A 27,443-nucleotide genomic window follows, 5' to 3' on the forward strand; every position below is an offset into this window, starting at 1 on the left:
CTCATTTGTGATCCTAGACTTTTGTTCAAAATCATATATGTCTGCCAAGGACATAGAAACGAAACAAACGGGATTAATGGGAAGGAGAAAGGGAAGAAGAAGAGGGGTAAAGACCATCTGATGTGGCACGAACATCATATAAATAAGGTTTTTCTTTTACTAATCTGTAAGGCAGATCAGGATCCTATGTGTTTCTCATTGTCTTCTGAATTAGCATAGTAGTAAGTGTGCCTGACTTTTCAGTTATCAGTAATGATTTATGTGCAACATTTATGAAATATGTATCCATTGTATGGTCTATATAATTTGAAAGCCTTATCATTTCTGAACTGAAAGTGATATTAAATTAGGAGGAAGCATGTGCTGTATTTATACCAACTTCTCAGTGTACAGATGGTCAGAGAACACCAAGAACACAAGAAGAAACTGGAAGAAAAAAAAAGTTAAAACTGATAGCCAGTATGGTGTATATGACTGTTGATCTGTTGTTCCAGCACCAGGGGGCCAGTTTTAGGCTAGCCTAGACTACCTACAAGTACTCTATCTTTTTTTTTTCTTTTCTTTTCTTTTTTTCGGAGCTGGGGACCAAACCCAGGGCCTTGCACTTGCTAGGCAAGCACTCTACCACTGAGCTAAATCCCCAACCCCACAAGTACTCTATCTTAAAAAAAAAAAAAAATGTTAAAATTGCTCGCCCTTGAAAGAGCAGGTGGATCTCTGTTACAGAGTTCCAGACCAGCCAGCCAGCCAGCCAGCCAGCCAGGTCTACATGGTGAGACCCTGTCTCAAATACAGCAAAGTTGGAAATACGTAATCAGAAACCAAGTGAAAGAAAGCACTCGGAGCTAAAAGTTAAATATGTCAAGCATTTAAATTGGTAACATTAAGTGATAAACGAAGCCAGCTTGAATTTGGGAGAGGCAGCACAGCCTTTAAATTGATCTGTGAACCCCGTATTCATTTCTGGGCTGGGATGGCAGTCCATGCTTATGGTTCCAGCTACTGCCGAGGCTGAAGGGAAATGATTAATAATCTGGAAAAGAAGTAGATAGATAGATAGATAGATAGATAGATAGATAGATAGATAGATAGATAGATTTAGATAACATAGTAAGATGCTGTCTCAAAATAGAAAAATAAATATACATTTCTGACTAGGATCCTCAGCGTCTTGGTGACAGAAATTATGATTCGCACGCACAGGGTTCAGGTTTCAGTTTTAAACACTTCTGAGCTAATTAGGGTTCGAATTGCATTTGAAGACTAATGTTACAGTTTATAACCTCAGGTTCTTCTGTCTATACATTTACATATGATTTCAAAAGAGGTGCAAAATTAGCTAGTCCTTTTTTATAGTAATCCACCTTAAGGATCTAGCTTTCGCTTACATTAGAAATACCAACAGTAAAATACCTCCAGCAATAAAACAGTCCTTATCTCCACCCTCCTGATAATGAGCAAACAAGCTACCAGGGCGGTCACTTGAGATTTACCTTCACTTCATGTAAATGGCTTCCTGGCTGATCTCCGGTAACAGAAAGAAATGAAGATGATGAGGTGGATTTAGTTTGCAAACTCCCTTTTATTCAGAGTGCGTGTGTTTGGTTTTGACTTGTTCACAACTCTGGTACATATAGGCAGTTAAAACACGTTATTACTTTGATAATCGGAAACCTCTGGTATAACAGTCTATGAAAGCACAGTAAAACAGAATACGTGGTAAGAATCTCTGAAAGCCATGGTTACAAACATCCATGTTTCTAAGAAAATAGAACTTTACACATAGGTATTTTAAGCAAGCTATACCTCTTAAGTTTGACAAGTAAGAGTGTGTAATGATGATACTTATGAGTAAGATGAGAATTTTGATTATAACTGGTATGTTGTTCAGTAACTGATATTCTTAAGTTGGATGTAGAACATAAAGATCTTTTCATAACTTAGTTATCCCAGTCAAAAGAGCTGAAAACTCAGTCCAAAAGGAGCACTGGAGTTGCCAAATGTATCTAACGCATCCTTCTATTTAACCCGGGCACAGATCTCATTATAGGCCAGATCGGCACTAACCAGTACTCCTGCCTCAGCCTCCCAAATGTTGGAATTACAGGCATGTATCTATGACCAGGCAGAAGCTTCAGGTACAAACTGTAAAGTGTTCCCAATGATTGAGGGAATTGAGCAAGAAGATGATACTCTTCAGTTTTTAAATAACTAAATTAGCATTTGAGGTCATTTTTAAGATTTATTTTTACTTATGTGTATATAGGTGTATGTAGGAACATTTCTACAGATGAGTACATTTGTTTTGGTTTTGTTTTCTGTTGTTTTTCAAAGCAGAGTCTCACTATGTAGTTCTGGCTGTCATGGAACTTACTGAGTAGACCAGGCTAGCCTTAAACTCAAAGAGACCTCCCTGCCTCTGCATCCCCAGTGCTGGGATTAAAGGGTTGAAACCACTTTTCCCAAGGAAAGAGGATGTCAGCAATGGCAAAATGGACTAGCCCATACCAGTATCACCAGGAAGCAATAGTTTTAAGCCACAAGTTCTCCAAGAGCAGTGGTCTCAACCTACCTAATGCTGTGACCCTTTAGTACAGTTCATGTTGTGATCCCCACCATAAAACTAATTTTGTTACTGTTATAAATCATAATGTAAATATCTGTGTTTTCCAGTGTCTTAGGCAGCCCCTGGGAGTTGTTTGATCCCCAGAGGGGTCACAACCTACAGGTAGAGAACTGCTGTCCTTGAGTTTAGCCAAATAAGATATTATTTAAAAGTGAATGAATTTATGCTTGCCCCTGTTCTGAAGATTCCAGAATTATGGACCGGAATGAGGATGTCTGACCCACTATGTACAGGAATTAATGAAATACATCCTCCGGGAGAGATGCTTGGCCATTTTACTTATGGTACATGAGGCTAATGAACTCCATTCGACCTCTGCTCTGTGTGTAGGCATTGAGGCCAGGCAGGTCCTTTCCCAAAAATGAAAAAAAAAAAAAAAAAGACGATGTAGAGGGCTTGAAGTTTTTTCTCTGATTTAATTTTGGCTGAAAAGTTAATTTCACATAATGTTAAGACTGCTGAAAGGAAACGGACAAGGAAAACCTTATTTAAGAGCAGACATTCAAGGTAAGTTGTATCTGGACTACAGTATTGAAGTTTAGCCTGATCACTTTCATGCTGTCAGATAGTAAAACACTAAAGTTCATGCAACAGAGAAATTGGTGATACACGGACTTTTTAATCCCTCCAATTGACTTGGAAAAAAACGGAAATAACATTTTTCTTCTGTTGGCTTTCACAATGAGTTGTTCTTGCTTATGGCTGACTTTCCTGAACTTTCCTAGTTACAGCTGATGAAAAATTGTTCTTCAAAAGAAGACCAGGGTAGTGTGCATGGAAGACATCAGGTCTTTTTGATCTCATGTCTTTTAGAAGAGCAATCAACTAGAAAAAATAAAATAAAAAAGATCTCCACCACTAAAAGCAGGGAGAATTGGACAGAACAAACTGCCATTAGTATACTCGTAACAAAATAAAGCTTGTTCTGAAACCACAGGAGGCAGTAGGAAGAGAAGGTAGAAAAGCTACTGGGTGTTGTAGAAAATGGATAGAGTACAGGGAACGTGAGATTACACAGAAGTCATTCAAGTTAGAAAAATAGACATGGTTCTCAGACAAAAGCAAACAAGTACAAAACAATTCTCAAACATGGACTATTTTTAAAAGACATGTCTATAAAAAACAATAAGACGTTATCTCAGCGTTCCAAAGAATATGCTGTTCAAATGGCTGAAAATGGGAGACAGAGACAGGCAGGCCCCAGACTGAGCCCTCTGTCCCACTCTTCTGTTTGGCAGTGTACAGTGTGGTTGCAGACTGCTTGAGGGACTGTATAAACAGATAACCATGGCTGACTGGCAGATGGTGCTAGGTGAGTGAATGAGAAAACCCAAGTTAGTGAGGAACCTCTGGAAGTTGAACTCTTTAGCTTCATACTCGGCAATGTTGCAATAAGAAATGACTTCACCTTGAATCAACCCTGCCATTCACAACTCACTCACGCTCCGTGCCCAAGGGTTCCACTGGGCATGGCCCTCAGGGAGCAGCCCAAGCTAAATGTGTAATAGAAAGTAACTCCAGCCGCGAAGGGAGAGGCAGACCAGTAAGTCGTGCTCAGTACTCAACTCACAAACACAAATTAAAGGTCTGTCTCCTTGCAAAGGCGATGCCATGAGTTCGTGTCAAGGGATGTGGGTAACAGCACCTTTCTGTATCCTGGATTCTTAAGGAGCCTCTCGCTTCTCTCATCCTTTTCAAACACAAGGTTTATCTGTTTGGAGAAAAATAAAATGGCTCTAAAGTTAAAGAGTCCCCAGAGAAAACCAACAGCATGTGAAAAATGCCCACAGTGGGCTAAGGACAAGCTGCAGAGCCAGTTAAAAACAGGAGGCAGCCCAAGGTCTGAGTTATGGTTTTGGCGTAGTATAGCACAATATGGGCGGCCCTCTCCCCACCCAGTCAACAAGTCAGTATCGTTCACGTCCAGGCCAGTTATGCATTTAGGCTCTCATCTTTGGTACCACCTCACAAGTCACTCCTGGTTTGCAGTGTCTGCAAAGAAGCAGCAAAGTTGGTACCTCTGCCTTGTCTGTAAGCACAAATGCTGGGCTCTGATTGCTGCAACCATCAAGGCCAACCGACGGACTGATGCTTCCACTCCAGGTTCCGATCATAGCAGCCATGCCCCTACGAGAGAGGGGTCATCCTTCCCTGGTGGTTAAGGCCTTCGGTTTGATGTCCTCAGAGTAGAAGAAAACACTGTTCCCACTGACAAGGAGCTCCAGATGGACCCATATTCCTATGTTTTGGACAGAGATTTGAAGTACCAGATATGCCAGGCACACAAACAGGACTGGCCCGTGACCATCATACTTGAAGAAGCTTCTTTTTGGCAGCACGAGTTAGAAACTTCTCAGTGTCCTCTGGTGTTAGTCCTCTTTCCTGAGAGAAGCAGCCAGGGAGTGTCCAGGTCCAGTTAATTCTCTCTATGATCTTCTACCCAGGCTACGATTTTCCCTTCCCATCCAGGGATGGCATCATCATCATGGAAAACCTAGTTTAAAAAAAAAAAGCCATAATGGAAAAATGCAGCCCAAAATGCGGTATCTGCCTATAATTGGAGAGCCCTACTGGCTGAGGCAGGAGAGGAGCTATGAATTCCAGACCAGGTTGTGTCACAGTGTGATTGATACCCAATCTCAACAAGACAGAAACTACGATACTGGTAAAAGAGGCCTAAGGGCTCTAAGGTGGCCCAGTGGGTAAAGGCACTGTCACATGACCTAAATTCAATGCCAGGACCCACATGGTGGAAAGAGAATCACCTCCTGACTCCACAGCTCATGCATAACACAGACATGGGGGTGGGGGTGGGGTGTAGGGCTAGCACAAGAGAAGTATGTTGTAGTCAAAAAAGCTGAAAGGAGTTGGAGATGGAAGAGTGCTCTGACCTCAAACATGAAGATGCTAATACGAAGTGCGCCTTGCTGGGCTTTGGGCTGGCTTTGGTCCAGCATTCCCTCACTGCTCCCTTTCCTCTTGCAAGGGAAATGTGTATCATGTGCCACTGTTTGTCGGAGGAATGTGATCTGCTTTTTGATTCTGATTTTACAGGGGGTCATAGTTAAGAGATCGCCTTGAATCCCCAAAGAGACTTTTAACTTTGGACTTTAATTTTAAAGTGTTGAGACCCTGATAGACTGTGGACTTTTGAAGTTGAACTGAATGCATTTTTGCATTATGATATGGTTACAAGCCTCTGGAGGCCAGGGAGTTGAATGATTTGAGTAAGAATGCTCCCCTTAAACTCCATACCTTGGAATGCTTAGACATCAGTGAGCGGGACTACTTGGGAAAGATTAGGAAGTGTGGCCTTGTTGGAGTGGGTGTGGTCTTGTTGGAGGAAGTTTGCCATTGTGGGTGGGCTTTGTGGTTTCTAGGGCCCAAGCCTGGTTCAGTGTTTCTCTCCCAGCTGCCTGCAAATCCAGAGCAGTTTTTCTCCAGGTCTACCAATCAACAGAACTCTCAGCTCCTCCTGCACCATGTCTGTCAACACACTGTCATGCTTCCCTCCATGATGATAATGGACTGAACCTGAAACTGTAAGCCAGGCTTACAGTTAAATGCTCTCTTTTATAAGAGTTGCTTCAGTCATGGTGTCTCTTCACAACAATAAACCACTGACTAAGATGGGAACTCAGGTACTTCTGGGAGCTAATTCAGGAGTGACCAGTAATACTCCCAACTTGCTCCTGGTTTCTGTACCTCCTCTTTGACAGTGCCAAACTCGGGATCCAGTGCTTTGAAGTGGTACCGGTGACTCCCTTCTCGATCAATAGCTGCTTTAAAGTCCTTCAGTGTCACCTCCCCCAGCCTGTAATACAGAAGAGTGTACCAAGAGTCTGTTAATCGTAGGCTGGGAAGGTAGTGTGTTAGCTTTAAATCCAGGCCCCGACCAAAAGTCAACAGGCAGAAACAGCATGGCTTCAATCCTAGGTCATAGCCCCTGATAACCCAGGTATCACTAAATAGAGTTTGGGCAACCACTGAACACTAGGAATGAGCATGGCATTACCCATCAGGCGACCCAAGAACTCAGACGCATTGCTTTTGCTGTTATATAACCTGAAAATAAGGTATTCAAAATACAACTCATTAAATAACAATATTAAGTTTTCTCAGTTTCTCGCCTGACAAAATGGCCCAGTTTTCTTAGGCTGATAAAATTAAATTCATCAGGCATTTTTTGTTTTGTTAATTTTGGACAGGTCTCTCTCACTCTATAACCCAAGGCTGCCTTGACTTTGCTAGCAGCGTAGGTGACTTCAAATTCACAATCACGTTTCCACCCCCAGCTGATCAGGTTACATGTAAGTGCCACCCAGCTCAACACCAGCATTCCCTCCATGTTTAGAAAATACGGAAATGCCCTGTGAAGGCTCACGCCTTTAATCCCAACCCTTGGAGGCAGCAGCAAGCAGGTCTCTGAGTTCAAAACCATCCTGGTCTACAGTTTCAGGACAGCCAGGACTACACAGAGAAACCCTGTTGTGGAAAACAACACCCACCCACCCCCCAAAAAAATACAAAACGAAATTTTAAAACCCTCACTTCTATCTAGTCCAAATAAGTAGACTCAAAGAGAGGAGAAACCTAAGAACCTCTCTTGGTAGTTCTTCAGGGTTTATTTCATTTATAAACCTAGAGGCTTAAGCAGTTCGAGGCAAGCACCCTATCACTGAGCTGCACTGGGAGGAACTGTACTGAACTGAACTTCTGGGATGTTTTCCACGTAAATTCTTACAGGTATGACTTGCGGCATCACATAGAGGTAAACACCCATGAATAGTGCCCACGAGGACAGGCTAGAGGTCATGGCTACCAGAAGGAGCTATTTTGAATACTTAAAAAAAGCAAATTTTTCCAAATGTGTGTTATCAGAACAAGAAGCACAGTTATTTTTCCTGTGGTGCAGGCCTTTAATCTCAACACTTGGGAGGCAGGGGCAGGTGGATCTCTGGGAGTTCAAGACCAGACGGGTAAGTGCAGGCCACCCAGAGCTATACAGTGAGACCCTGTCTCAAAAAAAAAAAAAACAAAAAACAAAAAACAAAAAACAAACTAAACTCAAAACAACATAGAGTTGTTATTCCTGTGCCTAGCAATACCTCCTGCTTATCCATTACAACGCCATTGGCTGCTGGGTGTGGCTTTATCCTCAGCACTCAGGAGGCAAGGCAGGAGGACCTCTACTAGCTGGAGGGAGGCCAACCTGGTCTGCATAGAGAGTTCAAGACCAGCCAAGGCTACTAGCCCCCTGCCCCCGTGCCCAAATAACAACAGTCCAAGCAAGCAAACAAAAACCTGCCAAGCCAGGAGCAGAATCTTGAAGTCCTGAGCTCTGGCTTCCTCACCAGCTGCTTCTCAAACACCCCCAGCTGCTCATCGGGCTGTTGCTGAGGGCCCTGTTGCTGAGGGCCCTGCTTCTGTTCTGTTTGTTTTTTACAGTGAAATAATGACATGGGTGTCTCACCTCTTTGGTATATTGACCATGAAGGGCGTGAGTGAGCGGTCCGTGAAGTAGAGCACTTTAGTGCAGGTGTTGCTGACGGCCGGGGAGCTCTGGGAGTGAGGCAACGCTGCAAACACAGAGTTAGGACATTCGATTCCAGCCACTGTTCACCCTCCGTTTACTCAAAATGTCTCCCGAGGCTGAAGCTGCCGAGGTCACACAGCTCCTCCATCAGCACTGCCAAAGCACCACGTCCCCAGAGCATGGCTCAGGATCGGCACGAGGACAAGAGGTGCCTTGGGCATGAGCACAGTCGTGGGGCCCCATTTCTCATTCAGTCCAGGGATTTCTGTCAGAGGAATGCCACCCACTCTACAGCACTGTTGCTAAAGGTCAAGAGGTCAAAGAGTGTTGCCTGCCTGGATTTCAGGGGACTCAGTAGACATCCAGCAGGACCTGTAAACTGCCTACATTCAGATTTTAGAGTAAGAATATTTACATGATTTGTAAAAAGAAAAAACAATTGAGGGACAAAACAGAGAAAACGACTATCAAAGTTCTGATCCCAAGGGCCTGTACATCAGCCTACAGAGGTGTGGTCCTGTGCTGTGCTTTGAGTTTGTTTTGAGACAGGGTCTCCCTATGCAGCCGTCTGACTTAGAACTCGATTCAAAACACCTAAATGACCTTGAACTCAGAGATCTATTTGCCTAACTCTGCCTCCTGAGTGCTGGGATGAAAAGCATAGGCCACCACACCTAGCCTTACAAGTATTTTAGTGTGGGCGTGTGTGGAGATCCGAAGACAGATTTTTGGAGTCAGTTCTCTCCTTCCACCTCATTGGGTCAAGGACTAACTTAGCCAGTCAGGCCCGGCAGAGAGTGCCTAAAGGACTCTACTGGATGATATAGATGGTTCTGGTAACATCCATCCAGTCACCAAACAGGAGCTCTACTAGTAACGGATATGGCGAGAACAATCAGACCAAACATCTAACCATGCTTTCTGGCACTCTGAACATTGTCAACCTCACCTTCTAAACCACACCTTACAGTCAACGGCTGTCAGAGAAGAAGGAAGAGAAAGAGGAGGAAAGAAGAAGAGGGGGAGAAAGAGGAGGAAGGAGGGAGAGAATTCTAGGAAAAATATGAATACCAAACCCCAAATACCTTCATAGGAAAGGAATTTTGGACTTTGATATTTTTATTATTACCTTGACAAATAGACTCTTTTGTTATTAAGCTTCTCTATGAATATGAAAATATATGCGATTTTATAAATGCCTTAAAATCTGATAAAGCATCAGGAAATATGCCTTTAAAATAAGAGTTGGGAAACTGATGAGATGGCTGCCTCAGTCTCTGGCAAGAGAACTGGGTCACCATAACCCACATGGTCCTGTTCCAAGGGTTCTGATGCCCTCTTCTGGCCTCCAGAGTCACTGCATGTATGGTGTCTACAAATGCATAAAAAGAAAAGTAAATCTTAAAAATAAAAGGTAGAGTTGGACACAGTGATGCACACCTTGAATCCCAGCACTTGGGAGGCAGAAAGAGGCAGATCTCTGTGAGTTCAAGCCAGCCAGGGCTACATAGTGAGACCTTGTCTCAAACAACCACAACAAGCACTAGAGGCCTAAAGACCCATTAAAGAAGAATAAAACTGAGTCTTACACCAGGCCTCACACTGTACAGAAAAATGACTCTAAATGAACCACAAGCCTAAACTTAAAACCTAAATACTGCTGGGCTTGGTAACATATTCCTTTAATCCCAGTACTGGGCAGGCAGAGGCAGGTACATTTCTGTGAGTTTGAAGGCCTGTTCTATACAGCAAGTTCTGGGCCAGTCAGGGCTACACAGGGAGTCCCTTAATGTCATTCCCACTTTAGGCATGTTAGACTCCTTTCTTCAGTATCATGGTGAGTACTCAGAGGGGCTGGCCCTGTGAGGGATCAGCCGTGTACTATAATCCTTCTAGAATCTTCCTTAAATGGATAGATTCCTAGCATATTCCACTCCCAAAGGAGGATAAGGCTCTAGGATCCAACTCCTAAATTTTGACTTTATATCTCATTTAGATCGGCTCTACAAACACGTCCCCTCGAAAATCTGCCTAAGGGGTGTCCTCTCTTCTTCTGGTTGCTGTTGGATCTCCACTATATTCCAGCTGCCTCTGGTGGGAGTGGCTGACAGTAGGGGGGCTTGATCATGTCTGCAGGGACAGGTTTGTGGGTAAGAGCACTTACTGCTCTTGCAGAAGGCCTGCATTTAGTTCCCAGCACCCATGTGGCAACTAATAGCTGCCTGTAAGTCCAATTCCAGGGATTCCAATCCCTCTTCTGATCTCCATGGGCAATAGGCACACATGTGTAGGCAAAACACCTATACAAATTAAGAAGCAAAAGCCATGACTAACTGTTACGTGTTTATTTTTCTCTCTCTCTCACAGACAGGGTCTCACGAAGCCCACGATGGCCTCCAACTTCCTGTGTGGCCAAGGATGACCTTGAACTTCTGATTCTCCTGCCTTTACTTCCCCAGTCCTGGGATTACAGGCATGCAGCACCACAACTAGTTCATGCAATGCCAGGGATCAAATCCATGGCCTCGTGCACACTGGCAAGCTTTCTACCAAGTGAGCCACATCGTTAGCCCAATTTTTTGTTTTACTCCAGAATTGTGTTTTCTAACCAAACTAGGGCTCTCTTAATTACTATTATGCTGGCCACAAACTAGCTATGTATCCCAGGCTGGCTTCAAACTCATCATTCTCCTGCCTCAGCTTCCATAGTGGCACTGCACATATGTGAATGGCAACAGGTTTAGCTATTCAAAAAGAATTTCTATCCTACTGTTCTCCTTTGGTGACTCCAACTGCTCACATCTTGATCTGATGTCATTTGATTCGCTCTGCTCAGGCCCGGCTTCTTTCCTGTCCCTTGTTTTTTCTCTCCTAATGTTTACATTTTGCTAATTTCTATCACCACATTTTTAAGTTTGTGGATTCCTCGGTGGCTGTGTTGAGACTACTGAGGCCTATGTTGGAAACCATCTTCATATTTATCTGCTCTTTTTTGCTTGTTTTGTTTTTAAAGATTTCTTTATTTTATGTATGTGACTATACTGTAGCTGTCAAGACACACCAGAAGAGGGCATCAGATCCCATTACAGATGGTTGTGAGCCGCCATGTGGTTGCTGGGAATTGAACTCAGGAACTCTGGAAGAGCAGTCGGTGCTCTTAACCACTGAGCCATCTCTCCAGTCCCAAACTTTTGTTTTTAACCTTTTTATTTTATTTTTTATAATTTCTGACTCATTACTAAAATCTCTCATTGGTACATTTTTATCACAACAATGAACACATTAATCTGTTATTTATTTATAATTCCTGGTCTCAACATACCTGCCACACTTGGGTTTGGCTCTGTTGACTAACCTGGTTCTGGCAGTGGCTTTTTCTTTGTTTTTGGGATGTCTCTTAATTAAATATTTTTTGTTTGGGGGAGGGCAATGGGACAGTGTGCACAAACATGTTGAGGTCCATAGGACAATCTGAAGAAGTTAGCTCTTTCCTACCACGTAAGCTGTCCTGGAACTTGCTCCGTAGACCAGGCGGCCCTGAGCTTAGAGATCAGTCTGTCTCTGTCTCCTGAGTTCTGGGACTAAAGGTGTGTGCCATCACGCCCAGCTGGCCCTCATAATTCTTTGTATCAGCCATCAAGTGTTAAGGCCGTAGATGATCCCAGTACTCAAGAGGCTGGGGCAGGAAGATCGTCGAGCTTGACCACAGTAGCATGACTCTGTCTCAGAGAGGGCAGGGGGAGAACACGTCTCTGGCTGTGGTATACAGTGTCCTCTGCCAACACAGGAGTGGCAACGAAGTAGCTGAGGTTAGGCCTTTGGTTGCTGCTTCTCAAAAGCTAGGGTTAAAGGCCCAGGCCACCACTTCCCTGCTTTCCAATTCCTTTTAGGCAAAGACATGTTGTTTGTGTAACAGCTGTTCTAATTTTTTCTTTAGCTGCATATGCTTTTGATGCCATATCTAGGAATTCATTAATGAGTCCTAAAGTATATTTCTCCTTTTCTGGAAGTTATATAGGTTTTTTTAAAAACATATATGGGGTAACTTGTAAGGATCCCATGTTATAGGACAGTCACTTGACCTAACTCGAATGACTATACATATATGGGTTTATAAACGAACTCTTAATTTTATCCCACAAGCTTACTGTGTTACTTTAAATCTGAAATAAGGGGCAAGAGCGAAACCTCAGCATATGCCAGTCCAGTTTCCAGCACCCAGGCGGTGCACAACCCTGTGTAACTCCAGTTTCAGGGGTTCTGAAGCCCCACTCTGACCTCTGCAGACACCTGCACAACATATGTAGTATGCATAGACACACACACACACACACACACACACACACACACACACACACACACACATTTCAAAGGCACTGAAATAATTGTTTCACCTCGTGAAACAATAGGAAAGGATTTGGCCGGAGCACAGCCAGAGCGGGATGGAGGCACGGCCTCACATACACTGTGTGCCCCCGGATTTTGTAGTGATTTTCAGGGGAATTCTCACTCAATGCTCAGATCTTTCAAGATTAACTCCCTTAGACAATAAAGAAACTTAGACTCAACACCATTAATTAATGTTCTTGTCTGTGGCCATACACTGTGGAGTGGCTACCCCAAGACTGCACTTCAGTTGTCTCTGTCTGATTTTATATTCTCTATTTTCCTGTTCTGTTAGCTTACATTCAGTTTGAGGAACTCCAAGTGCCTTTGACCTTACAAAGAGGACCATCTCATTGGCATCCAAATCCATATCCTGGAAGCTCAGGAAAGGCTGGGATGAGAATAAACTAAAAGTAATCCACACATAGGAATGCCTGAAGTCACGTGGAAGGATCCTGAAGGAGACTGAGACAGCTTAGGCATGTGGAGGGGAGGGGATGACTCGGAATTAGCATTCCAGAATGTGAGGAAAACTGTGGACTCTAGCTCAGCAGACTGCAATGAAAAGTGGCACCAGGTCCACCTCGTGCCAGGCCACATCCGCACAATCTAATACTGCAGGCTACAGGGCGCTCAATGTGCAGCTGTAGTGAAGGATGCTCAGTACACCGTCACCAGGACAGGCTGCTCAGCCTGAAACCAATGGTGGAGAACGTTTCTCAGACTACTCAGGAACGTTAGATGCATTTGAAAAGACAATGGAAGGCAAGGCTTGAGACGCAATACTTAACTAGACAGTAAGAATGTTACCTGCAGCCCAACAGTGAGGATAACAGAATAACTGGGTAGAAGTAAGGATGAGCTAGATGAGGTGATCCATGGAAGGAGGAAGACAAAGACAGGGCCAGAGAGATGTTAGGAGGAAAGACTTCTTGCTGCAAGGCTCAGTGTGGTTCCCGGAACTGACAGGGTAGAAGGAGAGAACTGACCCTTGCAAGGTGTCCTAAAGCTTCTACCTACGCACTGTGGCACATGGGCATGCAAACACACACAATAATAATAAGTGTTAAAGTGTAAAAGAAAGAAAAGAAGAGGGTACATATAGACCTGTTAGTTAGTCTGATAAATGGGGGCTGGAGAGATGGCTCAGTGGTTAAGAGCACTGACTGCTCTTCCAGAGGTCCTGAGTTCAAATCCCAGCAACCACATGGTGGCTCACAACCATCTGTAATGGGATTCAATGCCCTCTTCTGGTGTGTCTGAGGACAGTGTACTCACATACATAAAATAATAAATAAATAAGTCTTTTTAAAAAAAAAGGCAGTCTGATGTAGGAGATTAAAAGACATCCATAGTTAAGGGGCTTCCACAGTTGCACAGGTTCTTAGACTTGATAAGGGGAGGGACACGCTGGCCTGTTTGTGAGGATGGGTGTCACTGGGAGTGTTGGTGGTTGGTCTGGTGCTGCTACATATTCAAATGTTAAATCCTGCTCCCCAGACCTGGTTGCCCCCAGACCTGGTTGCTCCCAGAATTCCCAGTACACCAGTCTTTGTTGTATAAACTTTGCTTCCAAATGTAAAGCTAAATAAAAGCGGCTACAGCCAATTACTGGGGAGAATAGAGGTAGTCGAGTTTTCAATTACCAGGCTGGGTGTCACAAGTAGGGACCATGAGGACAGAGAAAAGAAGGAGGAGAGGGAGAAAGAACAAGGAGAAAGAAGGAGGGAGGAGGAGGCTACCATGAGGCTGGGTGGACCAGGAGCACGTGGCCAGGAGAAACAGACCCTGAGGAGCGGCTGATGGAGCAGAAATTACCCAGACGAGACTCAAACAGCAAGTGCTAGAGGAGTGCAGCTGGGGCATTAACAGTCTAGAATATAGAAAATAGTTAGGGGTAATTCACCAAGTAACTGTGCTAAAGCCGGTTTAAAACATTCACAGGGCTCTGCCTTGATTATTGGGGGCTGGCTGGGTCATATTAATAACTAATAGAACTTATTAAAACCCATTCACATGAAAGTTCTGGATTAACATTCAGATCTCTAAGCAACTATAAACTTAGCCTAATCCTTTAAATGATACTATATGTATGCATGAAATAATTAGTCTAAAAGGGAAGGAGTTATTATTTGAAAAAGAATTTCTAAGAACGTTTAAGTTTACATTGGCAGTTTATATTAACCTTGAATAACCACCAAAGAGGATAACAATCAAATTAGAATTCTAAAGAAGCATGGTAGGGCATGTCTTTAATCCCAGCATTCAGGAGGCAGATTCAGAAAGATCACTTTGAGTTTGAGGACAGCCTGGTCTACATAGGCCTACAAACACCCCAGTACTCCTAGCACATAGGAGACAGAAGTGGGATCAGGAGTTCAGGGTCATCCCAGCTCCATAGTTTGAAGTTAGCCTGGTTTACAATGAGACTCTGTTTCTAAAAACAAAACAGTTAAATAAAAATCAGACTACAGAATAAAACCCTTAAAATATTTGCACAAGTATGAGATGTAAAAATTCTTGTAGAGTAAATTGTGTTCTCAAATTTCTGACTGCAGCATTTCTCTAAGTGAGAATCTGAGGCTGCTGGGAGAGAAACCAATTATTTTAGTTACAAAAATTAGCTGAGGAATCTTTTTTTTTCCTAAGAGTTCTTTGAAATACATTGAATTCTCTTGCTTGTTCAGTTGGTTTGATTTTCTTTCATTTTGTTTTGGAATTTTGTTGTTGTTGAGACAGTCTCACTATGACTGGCCTCAAATTTGTAGTCTTTCTGCTTTAAGCTCCCAAGTGCTAGGATGACAGCATGAACTGCTGTGCCCAGCTTTTATATGGTTTTGGAAAAGCTGCTCTTCTAGAGGACCTGGGTTCAATTCCCAACACCCACAAGGTGGCTCACAAATGTAACCCCAGTTCCAGGGGCGCTGAAACCGGAAGCCCTCTCCCAGCTTCCCCTGGCACCGGTTGCCAAGTGGTACACAGTCGTACATGCAGGCAAAACAACTCATACACATAAAAGACAAATAAAAACGTAATAAAATTGTGTATACACCAAAAAGGGGGAAAGGAAAACTAAATTATACACACAAAGATAATGGCTCTAGTCAGCTATTTGATCTTCATTTAAATTGTTTGGATTCTTTAAAATTGGGCCTGGGTAAAAGAAAAAATGTGAGAAAATTCAAACTTTACTGAACCAAGATTCAAAATGTCTACTGCTGTGAGACTGGCAGGGCGGAGGGAGCAGCATTCCAACCAGGTGAACCAACCTGAGGAAAGTGGGTGCACAGGAACTGGTCCAAACGCACCTCCTAACCATGCCACTGGGCGGTGCAAAGATTTAGCAGGCCTTAAATGAATGGCCTGGACACTCAGACATTTTAAAGAAAATCCACGAAGAATTTGAACTCTGAGCCCCTAGGAAAAACAGACACTTTTCACGTGTTCCATAGGAGACTGGCATGGCCTAGATATATGTTTGTTGCTTTATGGTTTATTCAGTATGAATGTTTTGAACTTGCATAGTCTCCAGATAGTTTAGCCCACATCAGCAGAATCCTCCAAATGGCTGATGGTGGTGACGTCATGAGTGTTCATAATCCTAGAGCTAATGTGACTCTAGTTTGCTTAAGGAAAAAATCATAAAAGTGAAAGAAACACTGCCTAAAAAAGGAGTCTACCCAGAAGCTAGAAATATGGAAATTACAAAATGTCTGATTGGCACAAGAGCAGACACAGTGATCACTGGAATCGAATCGAAGATCTAGGTGTAAAGTCACACTCCTACAAACATCTGATTTTTGATAAAGAAGCCAGAAATACACACTAGAAAAAAAGACAGCATCTTCAGCAAATAGTGCCGGTCAAACTTGTGTGTTTGCATGTAAAAGAATCAAAATGGGTCCATGTTTATCACCCTGCACAAAACTCAAGTCCAAGTGATCAAAGATCTCAGCATAAGGCCAAGATACACTGAACCAGATAGAAGAGGAAGGGGGGGTTGTTGTGGATTGGTTCTAACGCTATTTGTATAGTCGGACTCCCAAAACTACATGAGAACCAGCACATCTGCCTGTAAGAAGCTGCGGGTCCCTGTCCCCAGTTGGCTTGATTGGTGAAATAAAGTGGCAGTGGCTGCAGCCAATGGCTGGGCAGGTAGATGGCTGGGCAGCCAATGGCTGAGTAGGTAGACAGATGAGGGGCTTTCGATTTCCCAGGCAAGGGAGCAGGAGAGGAGGAGTTTTTAGAATTACCATGACAGGGAAAGTAAGTAAGTAAGTAAGTAAGTAAGTAAGTGTGTGTGTGTGTCTTTGTGTGTGTGTGTGTGTCTGTGTGTGTCTGTGTGTGTCTGTGTGTGTGTGTGTGTGTGTGTGTCTGTGTGTGTATGTGTGTGTGTCTTTCATTCTCGAATCCAGAGCATTTTGCCAAGTAGTATCTATCGAGAAGCACCTGCCACCGGCAGGGAGTTGAGAGTGGATTAATAATTTATGGCTTCAGGGGATAGCTTTGAATGCACTGGCACAGGGGGACAACTTTCTAAACAGAACATCAATAGTGCAGACACTAAGATCAACAATTAAGAAATGTGACTTCGTGAAACTGAAAGGCTTCTTCATGGCAAAGACATGGCAGCTACAGAATAGGAAAAGATCTTCACCAGCCCTACACCCAGCAGAGGGCTGATACCCAAAATACATAAATACAGAATAGGAAAAGATCTTCACCAGCCCTACATCCAGCAGAGGGCTGATACCCAAAATCCATAAAGAACCCAAAACTAAATATCAAGAAAACATACAACCCAATTAAAGGCGGGGTACAGATCTAAACAAGAATTCTCAAAAAAGGAGGGGGGGACCTCAAATGGCTGAGAAACACCTAAAGAAACAGTTAACATCTCGACCCATCAGGGAAATGCAAATCAAAACTACTTTTTTTTTTGGTTCTTTTTTTTTTCCGGAGCTGGGGACTGAACCCAGGGCCTTGCGCTTCCTAGGCAAGCGCTCTACCACTGAGCTAAATCCCCAGCCCCCAAAACTACTTTTTGAGATTTCATCTTACATCCATCAGAATGGTTCAGCTCAGCTACACAAGTGGTGTTGAGGATGTGGAGAGTGGGAAACACGCACCCCCTGACGTGGGAGTGTGCAAACTTGAACAGACTCTGTTGCAGTCAGTGTGGCAGTTCCTCAGGAAGATGGGAATCCATCTGCCTCTGGGTCCAAAGGACATGTCACCGTCCCACAGGGACACCTGCTCAACTGTGCTCATTGTTCTCTACTCCTCACAGTCAGAACCTGGAACCAGCCTAGATCCCCTCAACAGAAGAATGGCGTACATTTACATAATGGAATATTACTCAGCCTTTAAAAAGAATACCATCAAATGTGTAAGTAAATGGAGGGAAGTAGGAGAAATCATCCTGAGCGAGGTATCCCCGGCCCAGAAGACAGATATGCTGCGTGTTTGCTTACTGTGTATGTTGGCTGCTAAGCCAGTATGTAGTAGCACAGAGTTAGGTACAGACTAAGGGACTTGAGGGGATGGATAGCTCTCCGTAGGAAAAGGAAACAGAATGGATAGTTATGGATGGATGCGGGGGAAGGATTAGTGAGGGGAGGAGGACAAGGGAAGGAGTATGAGGAGAGAGGAAAACCTAAGGGTCATTTGGGGAGTAGCATGGAAACCTCAGGAAAACTTGCTAAAATATACGTATACGTATATGAAGGTAATTTAAATGAATTTCCAAATAATGGGGGATATGGAGCCACAAACTGGACATCTCTTGTCAACAAACAAAGCTTCCAATACCAAGATTGGGTTACATCTAACTGAGTTGTTGGCCAAAGGGTCCCACGGGAATCCCAAAACCACGCAGGCTGTTGCCACGCCTCTAGGTCGCTCTACACAAACTGACAGCAAGGCCCTATTGCTGAAGACGACGACACCTACACTGAATGTGACGAAGTCAAGATGAGGTCTACATGGGGCCTTTACCCCTGTGTGCTAGTGTCTGTGTGTGGTACAGAAAGGTAATCTGCACCTTACCAGAGGAGAAACAAAAAGCCGCCACCAACAACAACACCCTTACCTCCCCAAAACAAGAAAAGAGAAAGAGAGAGAACCAACTTTCACACAGGAAGGACGTCGAATATCCCAGACATCCTTCACTTACTGGAATTGGGGGGCCAGGAGGCTCGATATTCACTGCTTGCTTGATTTCTGGGTGACCGCCCCCGAACCTGCAAAGCCACAGTGATATCAAGAGTTATTTATGATCGATGGAAGTATTTACCCACAATATTTAAAACACGAAACGAAGCATAAATTATATCCTCTTCTAGAACGTAGGAAATGTGGCATATTTATCTTGGGAGCATGCACAGCTATTAAAGGTTCGCTGGTCTTAAGTGCAAGTCCCAACTATTTTCTCACCCAGAGTTAGCTCCCCTTGGAGGTGGGGAGGCGAAAGCAGCACGGCTCTCGGGACTCAGGTACCACACTTCCTCACGCAGCTGAGCATAAATTACTACACATTCCTTCCCTGGACTATCACACTACATCCAACCATCGGCGCCACTGAGACGGAAGCCCAGCCGGAGCACCGAGTGGGGTCTTGTACTGCGCCATATGAAAGCAGACTCCTGAGACCAGGCTGCCTCAGGGGCTTGCCCAAGCAAGGCATGCAGTATTACCTTCCTTTCCTGTTTCTTCTGTGTCTCTATGACATGCAGACGCTCTATGAGGCTAGAGATTCCCTGCTCCAGGCTGTCAATGGTGTGATGCTGAGGGTCATGACCACTGAAGCTGTTTCGCAGGCTACGTAGAGCATCTCGGACGAGCTGGAGGTCACTGCTCTGTGGCTGAAAGGAAAGTGCAGGTGGAACAGTACAATGTCATATTTCTATCCCCATCCCCAGCCACTGAGCTAAAGAGGATTAAAGGGAAAATTCCTAGGATAGAAGCCTGAGTTCTATGGAGGAAAATCTGCCTCAAGTACCTACTATTCACCCACTAGGTAATGCTTAATTTTTAAAAATTTGGGTACTAAATGCCTCACACGTGAAAACGCCCTTGCACATGTAATCAAAGGCCTGAGATATTTAAAGCTTAGCAGCTAGCGATGCCTGGGGCATTGCTCTCGCTTCAGCTGGTTCTCTAGTCCTAGGAACCTACCCCTCTGTGGGTGGCAGTAGTGGCGGCTCTCCCTGCCACCGGAAGGACAAAGCCATTGCGCTGAGAGCTGTGACTGTTGTAATTTGTCACCTAGAGCATCAAGAAGAAACAAAGGTTGTTAACAGGAGAATTCCAAACCAAGGCACCTCTTCCTTTAGCTTCCTCACTTTCTGGTGTAGCATATAATTACATAACGGTTTCCTACTTACATCAAAAGTGTTGTGTGGGGGCTGAGGACAGGGCTCAGTGAGGAAAAGTGCAGCAAACCTGAAAACTGGAGTCTGATCCTGAGAACCCACATGCAAAGCCAGCTGAAATGTGCACGTGTAAACCACACCCTCCACAGTGACATGGGAGTTAGAGAGTCACACACACACACACACAGAGAGAGAGAGAGAGAGAGAGAGAGAGAGAGAGAGAGAGAGAGAGAGAGAGAGATATGAAGATGTGGTCTCCTTTTCCCCACTGCTGTATCAAGGCCGCAGTTGACATTTGGTCATTGTGAATCAGAATGAATGATATGGCAACCTTGGCCTAGAAGCCCCTGGCTACTCTAGCCTTCTTTTCTTTAAGCAACCAAGAATGCAGAGTGAATGCATCTTAAATCCAACTCTGTGTTAAGTGGCTTAGTAAGACTGTAGTCAGTTGCTTACACAGTTCAATACTCAACAGAGAGGGTCACTGTCGCTTTCACATTTCATTTCTAAGTGTTAGAAGCTAAGTACCACCCTGACCCTGTGGCCTGGGTGATGGAGAGGGAACCTGAAATGTTGAGCAGACCAGGCAAGGGCTCTACCACTGAGCCACATGCCCAGGGCCCAGAGCCTGCCCACAGTCAGTGCCCACTCTGGGGAGAATCCTAGCGTTCTCGGTTACCTCATCTGTGTCTCCTTTCACGCGGTGAGCCAGAAGGACATCTTTTTGCTCTAGCTCCCGTTCTAGATCCACCTGAAAACAGATCAAATCAGGAAAGTGTTTCCTTCAGGCCAGAGGGCCAGGCAGGCCAGTGGTTGATGCATCCTGACCTGCTGGTAACTGGCGTCTGAGAGTTTCCGAAGAGCATCTTCCAACTTGGCCTGCTGCTGTTGAAGAAGGCGGTCCTTCTGTCCCAGATCTTTCTGCAAAAGAGAACCGCAAAGAATATCAAGGCAAACCCAAGGTTATCAAGGGGTTCACACCCTTTTAATGCAACCTAAAAGAGCCCCTGGGTACACATTTCTTCATTCTGTACCCAGGAGGCTTTCCACACAGTAACAGTCTCACGTGGTGCCAGGATTCTTAGAAAGACAAAGAGGGAGCAAACTGCCTTTGGGAGAGCTGCTATGGGCGGGCCTGCCACTGGCTGTTGCCAGGCTCCTGTGCTGTGCTCCTTTCCAGAGCTTTGCTATCTACGCTGCTTTGGGGCTAATGGAAAGATTTCCTACCCGAGAGCAAAGACCGAGCTGAATACAAAAGTGTTCTTTGCGCACTGGCTAACAGGAGCTACTCACAAAAGTCACCTGGAGGGCATTTCTTACTTTATATTCTCCTAAGAGCCGGTTCCTCTCGTCAAGCTTCCTCTGCAGATCCACCTGCAAGGCAAAAAAGAATTCAGTGGCCTGTAGGTATTATGCACAGATCCTCAGGCAAACCAGCCACTTGGTAACCAGATTTAACAGACAGTTACAGTATACAGCACTCGGAGGGTAGGCCTTGACAAAAACACACGCCAGCCCCACGCGTCTTTAACAAAATAAGCAGACTGTACTAACACAATTAGGCCTTAGTGTTCTCCAAGCTGAGTCAAGGACCATCCAGGGTGCTGTAGACTTAGGTGCTGTGGCCTAAGACCAGAAATGAGTCTTATGGGAATTAAAATAACTACAGACATGGAAAGAAGGCACCCCAGGAACAAACTAAGAGAGATTACAAGGGCAGCTCATGCACCATCCCACTTGACTAATGGGTTCTCTGAGGTCAAAGGTCACACATTTAACTCACATTCTGGTTGTGCAGCTCATCCTTATCCATATTTGCCCTCAGCAGCTCTTGCTTGAGCTGAAGAACGGACGTGTCCTGCTGAGTCAACCTCTGCTGCAAGGCATCCTGGGGAATAAGGACACTATTTGACTCCACCCATCACACAGCTGGATGGTACATGTTACTGACCCCTCCACGGTGTGTGGAGCATTGATTGTACTGGCAAACTGGGAGAAGACAGGAAACAACAAGGGCCTCTCCACAAGGACCTGGGCAAAGATTGTTCCCTCCTCTTCAAGACACCATCATCTATGAGGAGAATCACATGCATGGTCCTACTGTGAGAAACTTGGTTTTCCCTCACCCGCCTACATACATGCCTGGCATCACGGGTGTACTATTCAGACAAGGAGTAGCTTCTGAGACAGACAGGCCTAGCTTTATATTAAATGCCCATGACTTCCTACTTGGAGGCACTGTCCTTGAACGTGTGATCTTCCTCCTAGTTTCCTCGTCTACCTCTTGGGTATATAAATTCTCCACCTGACTCAGAGCCTTTTCCTCCTCTCTCTGTCCAGTCCCCATGTCCTAGAGCAGTGGTTCTCAACCTTCCTAATGCTCTGACACTTTAATAAAGTTCCTCATGTTGCGGTGACAACCAACCATAAAATCACTTTTGTTGCTACTTTATAACCACACTAATGTAAATATCTGATATTTAGGATATCTAATATGCAACCCCTGCAAACCCCAAAGGGGTGATGATCAGGTTGAGGACCACTGCTTTAGGCAGGATAGCCTGGCCTTGAATTCATGATCCTCTTATCTTAGCCTCCAAAATGGTGGGACCACAGGCCCCATAGGAAACCCATTTTAAATTATCCAGCTGACAGGACAGTACATGACAGAGGCAAACTAAGATATGCCCGGCACTGTATCCTGGACATTTCCAAGTGCACCAACAGCATGTGTGTTAGTGAGTGACTTAGAGAAAGAGGAGCTGTTACACTCAGTTATCCTAAATGTGTTCAGGGCAATAGCTTCAATTTCCAAAGATTTTATATTTATCTGTGTGCCTGTGTATTTGTGTGTGTGCATGTGTGTGTGTGTGAGAGAGAGAGAGAGTGTTTGTGTATGTATCCTGTGTGTCTGTGGGTATTTGTATGTCTGTGTGTCTGTGTGGTCTCTGCATGTGTCTGTCTGTCTGTAGAGTCCATGTTCTCTGTAAAAGCAGTATACTTTCTTACCCACTGAGCAATGTCTCTGAGCCAAGAACAATCACTTTCTGAGGTCTTTCAATGTGAAATTATTTGCAATGAATCTTCAAGCCTATCAGAAATTTCTCAAACTTAATCAACCAAAGGGCACATTTCTGTTTTGAAATACTTCAGTAGGTTACTAAATATGCTTTGGAAAGTGTTACTTAGTTAGGCTTGGCTAGCCAATGAAGGTATGTGCAAGAAAGAGGGGAACAGTAGAAGCTTTAGATGAAGACTTGGATGTTATGAGTGAATAACATATATTCAAAGTTATTAGCACAAGCATTGTATATACCAGCAAAATAGTTCCCCCAAAGCAGCTAGTCTAAAATACCACCAACAGGAGAATGAGTAAATACATATTTAATTACACACACACACACACACACACACACACACACACACACACACAACTATTATGGGGGCCAAAGAGATGGCTTAGTCATTAAGTGGACTGGCTGCTCTTCCAAAGGACCTGAGTTCAATTCCCAGCACCCACATGGAGGCTCACAGCCATCTGTAACTCCAGTTCCAGGAGACCCAACACCCGCTTCTGTCTCTTTGGTTACCAGACATGCACGTGGTGCAGACATACATGCAGGGAAAACACCCACACACATAAAACAATTATAAAGAAGAACATTATGCAAGTGTAAAGAAACCCTAAAATGGTTTTTACTCCCAAACACACAGCTAAGTAAAGCAGCACAGGGCTCAGCTGTCTTCAAAGTATACTGTTACTTAGGTTGAAAAGCAGGAGAAAGTTAACTAGAATACTGGATAACTGCTAAGTTGCCTCAAGCAGGGAAAACAGGTTGTGGTGACAGTGGTAGGTTGGGGGTGGGGTGGGGCAGAACTAGTGGAAGAACTTCCCCGGTGCTTTTAAACCATTTGAATATTATTAACCACTCCAACATGGTTCCTTTTTCTTTTTTCCTAAAAAGGACATTTTTAAAACTGAGAGTGCTTTCTCAAAGAGCAAATCAAGGTGGCCCAGAGGCAAGTGACAGCACCGTGAGTCACAAGTAGGAGACATAAGCCTCAGCAAAACAAAGATATCTTCCTCAGCCTGACTCGCTACCCACCGCAAAGCCCTTTCCATACCCCCAGCACCAAGCCTGTAAAAGAGCCCTAGCAAAAGCCCAACAGTCCCAAGGCTGCCTGATGCTCTCAATACTCACTAATAGAGCACATTACCTCACAGAGGCTTACAAAAAATAAACCTAAAAAAGACAGAAGGAAAGAATTCAATGTCTTCATTTTACCTTTATCCCCTGTAAGTTTCTGGCTTCTTGTTTGCATTTCAGCAGTTCTTTCTACAAACCAAACATAGTGAGATCAGATGGTGGCTTCTGAGTTGCTTCATAAGCATTACCTCATTCTGTCAGCAAGAAGACAAAACCCAGTTGGCCGATCCATGAAGATTAACCCATCAGCTGAGGCACAAAGCAGATCCAGTCCTGTAAGCAGTAAAGACTGACCCTCTGTCCTCCGGGTACCCAGTGCTGAGATCCCAGGCAGGGAGAAGGCACCCCTCCAGCCACACAGGCTTTCCACATGCATCGATCCTTGTTAAGAGGAGGATGGGATAAGACCATCTGAACCTCCGTCCAAATCTGTGCTATGTTTCTCTCTTCTGCTGCCCAATACTTTATTTTGATTTTATTTAACTTCAGTAAAGGGTTGGCATACTTCTGATTCTCCAAAAGGCTATTGTCTTCTTTTTTTTTTTGACTGAGGCTATTGTTCTTTGTGGTCCAAACAAAAATGAACTTGGCTTTATAATGAGAAATTGAGTAATTGAATTTCCATATATATGGATGCAACTAAAAATAGAGATTTGAGAGAAGCAATGCCTGTTACCGAGACTCGGGTCGCTTCCTCTTGTGTCACATAAAAGATTCATAAGTAGCTGATCTAAAATGGGATTCTTACCCTGGCCTGCAACAGATGGGATCAAACGTTATCAAAAACGCAGGTCTAAGTGTGTACACATGCACATAGGCATTTGTCTGGGGAGATTTGTTCAGTCACAGTGCTCTACCATTGACCTAGAAGAACTCCAGAAAATGTTCATAAAAAAGAACCACACTAATATTAGACACTCTCCCCCCTTTTTGAGGCAGGTTCTCATTATGCAATTCTGGTTAGCCTGGAACTCAGTATGTAGACCAGGTTAGACTCTAAATTATGTACCACAATGCCCAGTGTAGAGTCATCTTTTTCTCTCAATTAAAAAAGGGATCTAGAAAAATTTCAAACTTACAGAAAGATATACCCCAAAATAGAATAGATAACTACTATGTAGGTTTAAGATTAAAAAGGTTGTCATGAGCGACAAACAGGTCAGATGTGTCTCTCTCCTCCAAAGATAGACATGACACGGATAAGGTTCAGGTAGCCCCTGGCACCGCATGCCTATCCCTCTCTAGAATGTCCCAAAGCTGGCACATTCTGTCCCCACAATTATTTTCAAAGGGGAAAATGTACACGTCATATCCTACCTTAAGGTCCTGATTCTCCTCCATACTTTGATCCAGACGGCTTCGGATTATAATCTGAACACAAGACAAGAGACGGCCATGCGTCAGTACTAAAGTTCACTGGCTGTCAGTCAACAAACACTCACTGGGCACCTACCAGATGCCACTCCCATCAGGGGAACACATGCCCTCTTCATACAAGCAAGTGCTCCATTGCATGACATAAGACAATACGGATGAAGCTTACGGCAAGCATGTGTCCTGGAAGGAGCCGATGGAATGGGGAAAGAGGAGCTGAAGCTGAGGAGGACAATGGGAGTCAGACCATGAAGGGCCGATGAAGACATGGGGAATTAACACAATGGTATTTACAAGATATTTATGTTTATTATTTTTATGTGTACCTGCGTGTGTGCCTATGGGTATGTGCTCATTGAGTACAGGAGCCTTGGAGGCCAGAGGCAAAAGATCCCCTAGAGCTGCAGGGAGCCACCTGACATGGGCGCTGGGAATTTAACTCCAGTTAAGTGCTCTTAACTGCCGAGCCATCTTTCCAGCTCCATCAATAAAAAAGTTTATACAGAGGGAAGACAAAATAATCCTTAAATTATTCCTATAATTTCATTGAAAATGGGCAAGCAGAAGTTAGGAGAATCTCGATTCAGGAAGACCCATTTCGAGGCTGCTGGGATGCTGGATGAATGAGGGCCCAAACTGAGAAAATGGAGACAGTGGATATGAGAGGAGGAGGAGAAAGAACTCAGGGATGGTATTCAGGTTTCTGTTTGGGGCATCCGAGTAAACGAGGTGATGTGAGCACAAGCAGGAGGACAAAGGGTCAGTGGCTAAGTAGAGGACAGAAACACTTAGCCGAGGACCCACAGAACCCACTGCAACTGAGCACCGATTAATGAGAAGCTTTGTCCTGCTCTACAACTCTGTAGAGACCTGAACTGGAAATCCATCTATGAGAAGCAGGTACAGAGTGAGTGAAAACACGGAAGGCAGATGGCACTGCCTAGTCACTGTAAGATTGATGAGGACCCAGACAGGAATGCCGAGGAGATCCATATTATGACAAAGAGAAAAGGAAAGTTTCGGGGGAACAGGCCATAACCTGAAGGGCAGTAGGGCCATAGGTTTCTTTGGTCATTACCATATCTCTAGCACTGTGGCCTGGTGTCTGACTCAGAGTCAGCACTTTCTGGACGTCTGCTGATTAAAGCAACAGGGAAACCAGGAAGGAGTAACCAAGAATGCAAACAAACTCTAGGCATCAGGAGAGAGGACTTCAAGGAGGTGAGGTCAGGTGTGAGAACAGCCAGGCCTAGTACCCAGCCAGACATGGAGTTTACCAGCTGTTCCTCGGGATTGACTCCTGGTTCACAGAGGGCCACCGGTCTTTCCTGTTCATCCTCCGGTAGAGAGCCATTGAGTAGCAAGGCCTGGATAAACCACAAAGAGAGGAAAAAACTGAATTCCCTGCCACCTGATTCGGTCTAGAGTCAGGCTTGGTAAGTTCACCACGAATACAAATCATCGGATAAAAAAACACGTTTCTGGAGGAAGCCAGCCGATAAATAACCTCTGCTTGTTTCCAATGGCCCTGATGACACACTGCTCCCTCCATAGGCCCCTCCCCCCAAGTTTAAAGAGTCTCATGTATCCCATAATGGCCTTGAATAGCAGAGGGTGGCTTTGAACCTCTGATCCTCCTGTCTCTACCTCCCATGTGTGGGGATTTCAAGCATCTATGCCTAGTTTACATAGCAGTATGATGAGACCTAGAATTCCGTGCAAGCTACAGAGGCACTGTACCAACTAAGTTACATGCCCAACCCCATGGATCGCTTTTATCTCTCTGGATACACGGACCCTCTGCTCTGAGGATCCTAGACTCAGGAGAACTAATAACAAACCTTCCCTTTGGAAGTGTCCAAACGCATTTCAAATTCAAACTGCCCACATATAGCTCTACCAGCTGAAGGGGGATCTAAAAATCATGTGGAATTTTCTTG

General features: G+C 44.3%; 1 protein-coding gene across 11 annotated transcripts in view; it reads right to left on the reverse strand.

Moving 5' to 3' along the window:
- Positions 1–1,562: 1,562 nt before the first annotated feature.
- The window catches only part of Dixdc1 (DIX domain containing 1), a 73,378-nt gene continuing 47,497 nt past the window's right edge, over positions 1,563–27,443 (reverse strand). For all 11 annotated transcript variants that reach the window (XM_063265745.1, XM_017595731.3, XM_063265744.1 and 8 more), the window contains 13 exon segments: positions 26,781–26,870; positions 25,447–25,500; positions 24,208–24,258; positions 21,705–21,809; positions 21,242–21,295; positions 20,750–20,842; positions 20,601–20,672; positions 19,725–19,814; positions 19,244–19,411; positions 18,724–18,790; positions 8,100–8,205; positions 6,332–6,440; positions 1,563–5,120 (listed from right to left, as the gene is read on the reverse strand). In XM_063265745.1, coding sequence (XP_063121815.1) covers positions 5,043–5,120; positions 6,332–6,440; positions 8,100–8,205; positions 18,724–18,790; positions 19,244–19,411; positions 19,725–19,814; positions 20,601–20,672; positions 20,750–20,842; positions 21,242–21,295; positions 21,705–21,809; positions 24,208–24,258; positions 25,447–25,500; positions 26,781–26,870 — 1,137 coding nt within the window. In that variant the 3' untranslated portion in view covers positions 1,563–5,042.

The sequence above is a fragment of the Rattus norvegicus genome, chromosome 8 (assembly GCF_036323735.1).
Source record: "Rattus norvegicus strain BN/NHsdMcwi chromosome 8, GRCr8, whole genome shotgun sequence".
Taxonomy (NCBI): domain Eukaryota; kingdom Metazoa; phylum Chordata; class Mammalia; order Rodentia; family Muridae; genus Rattus; species Rattus norvegicus.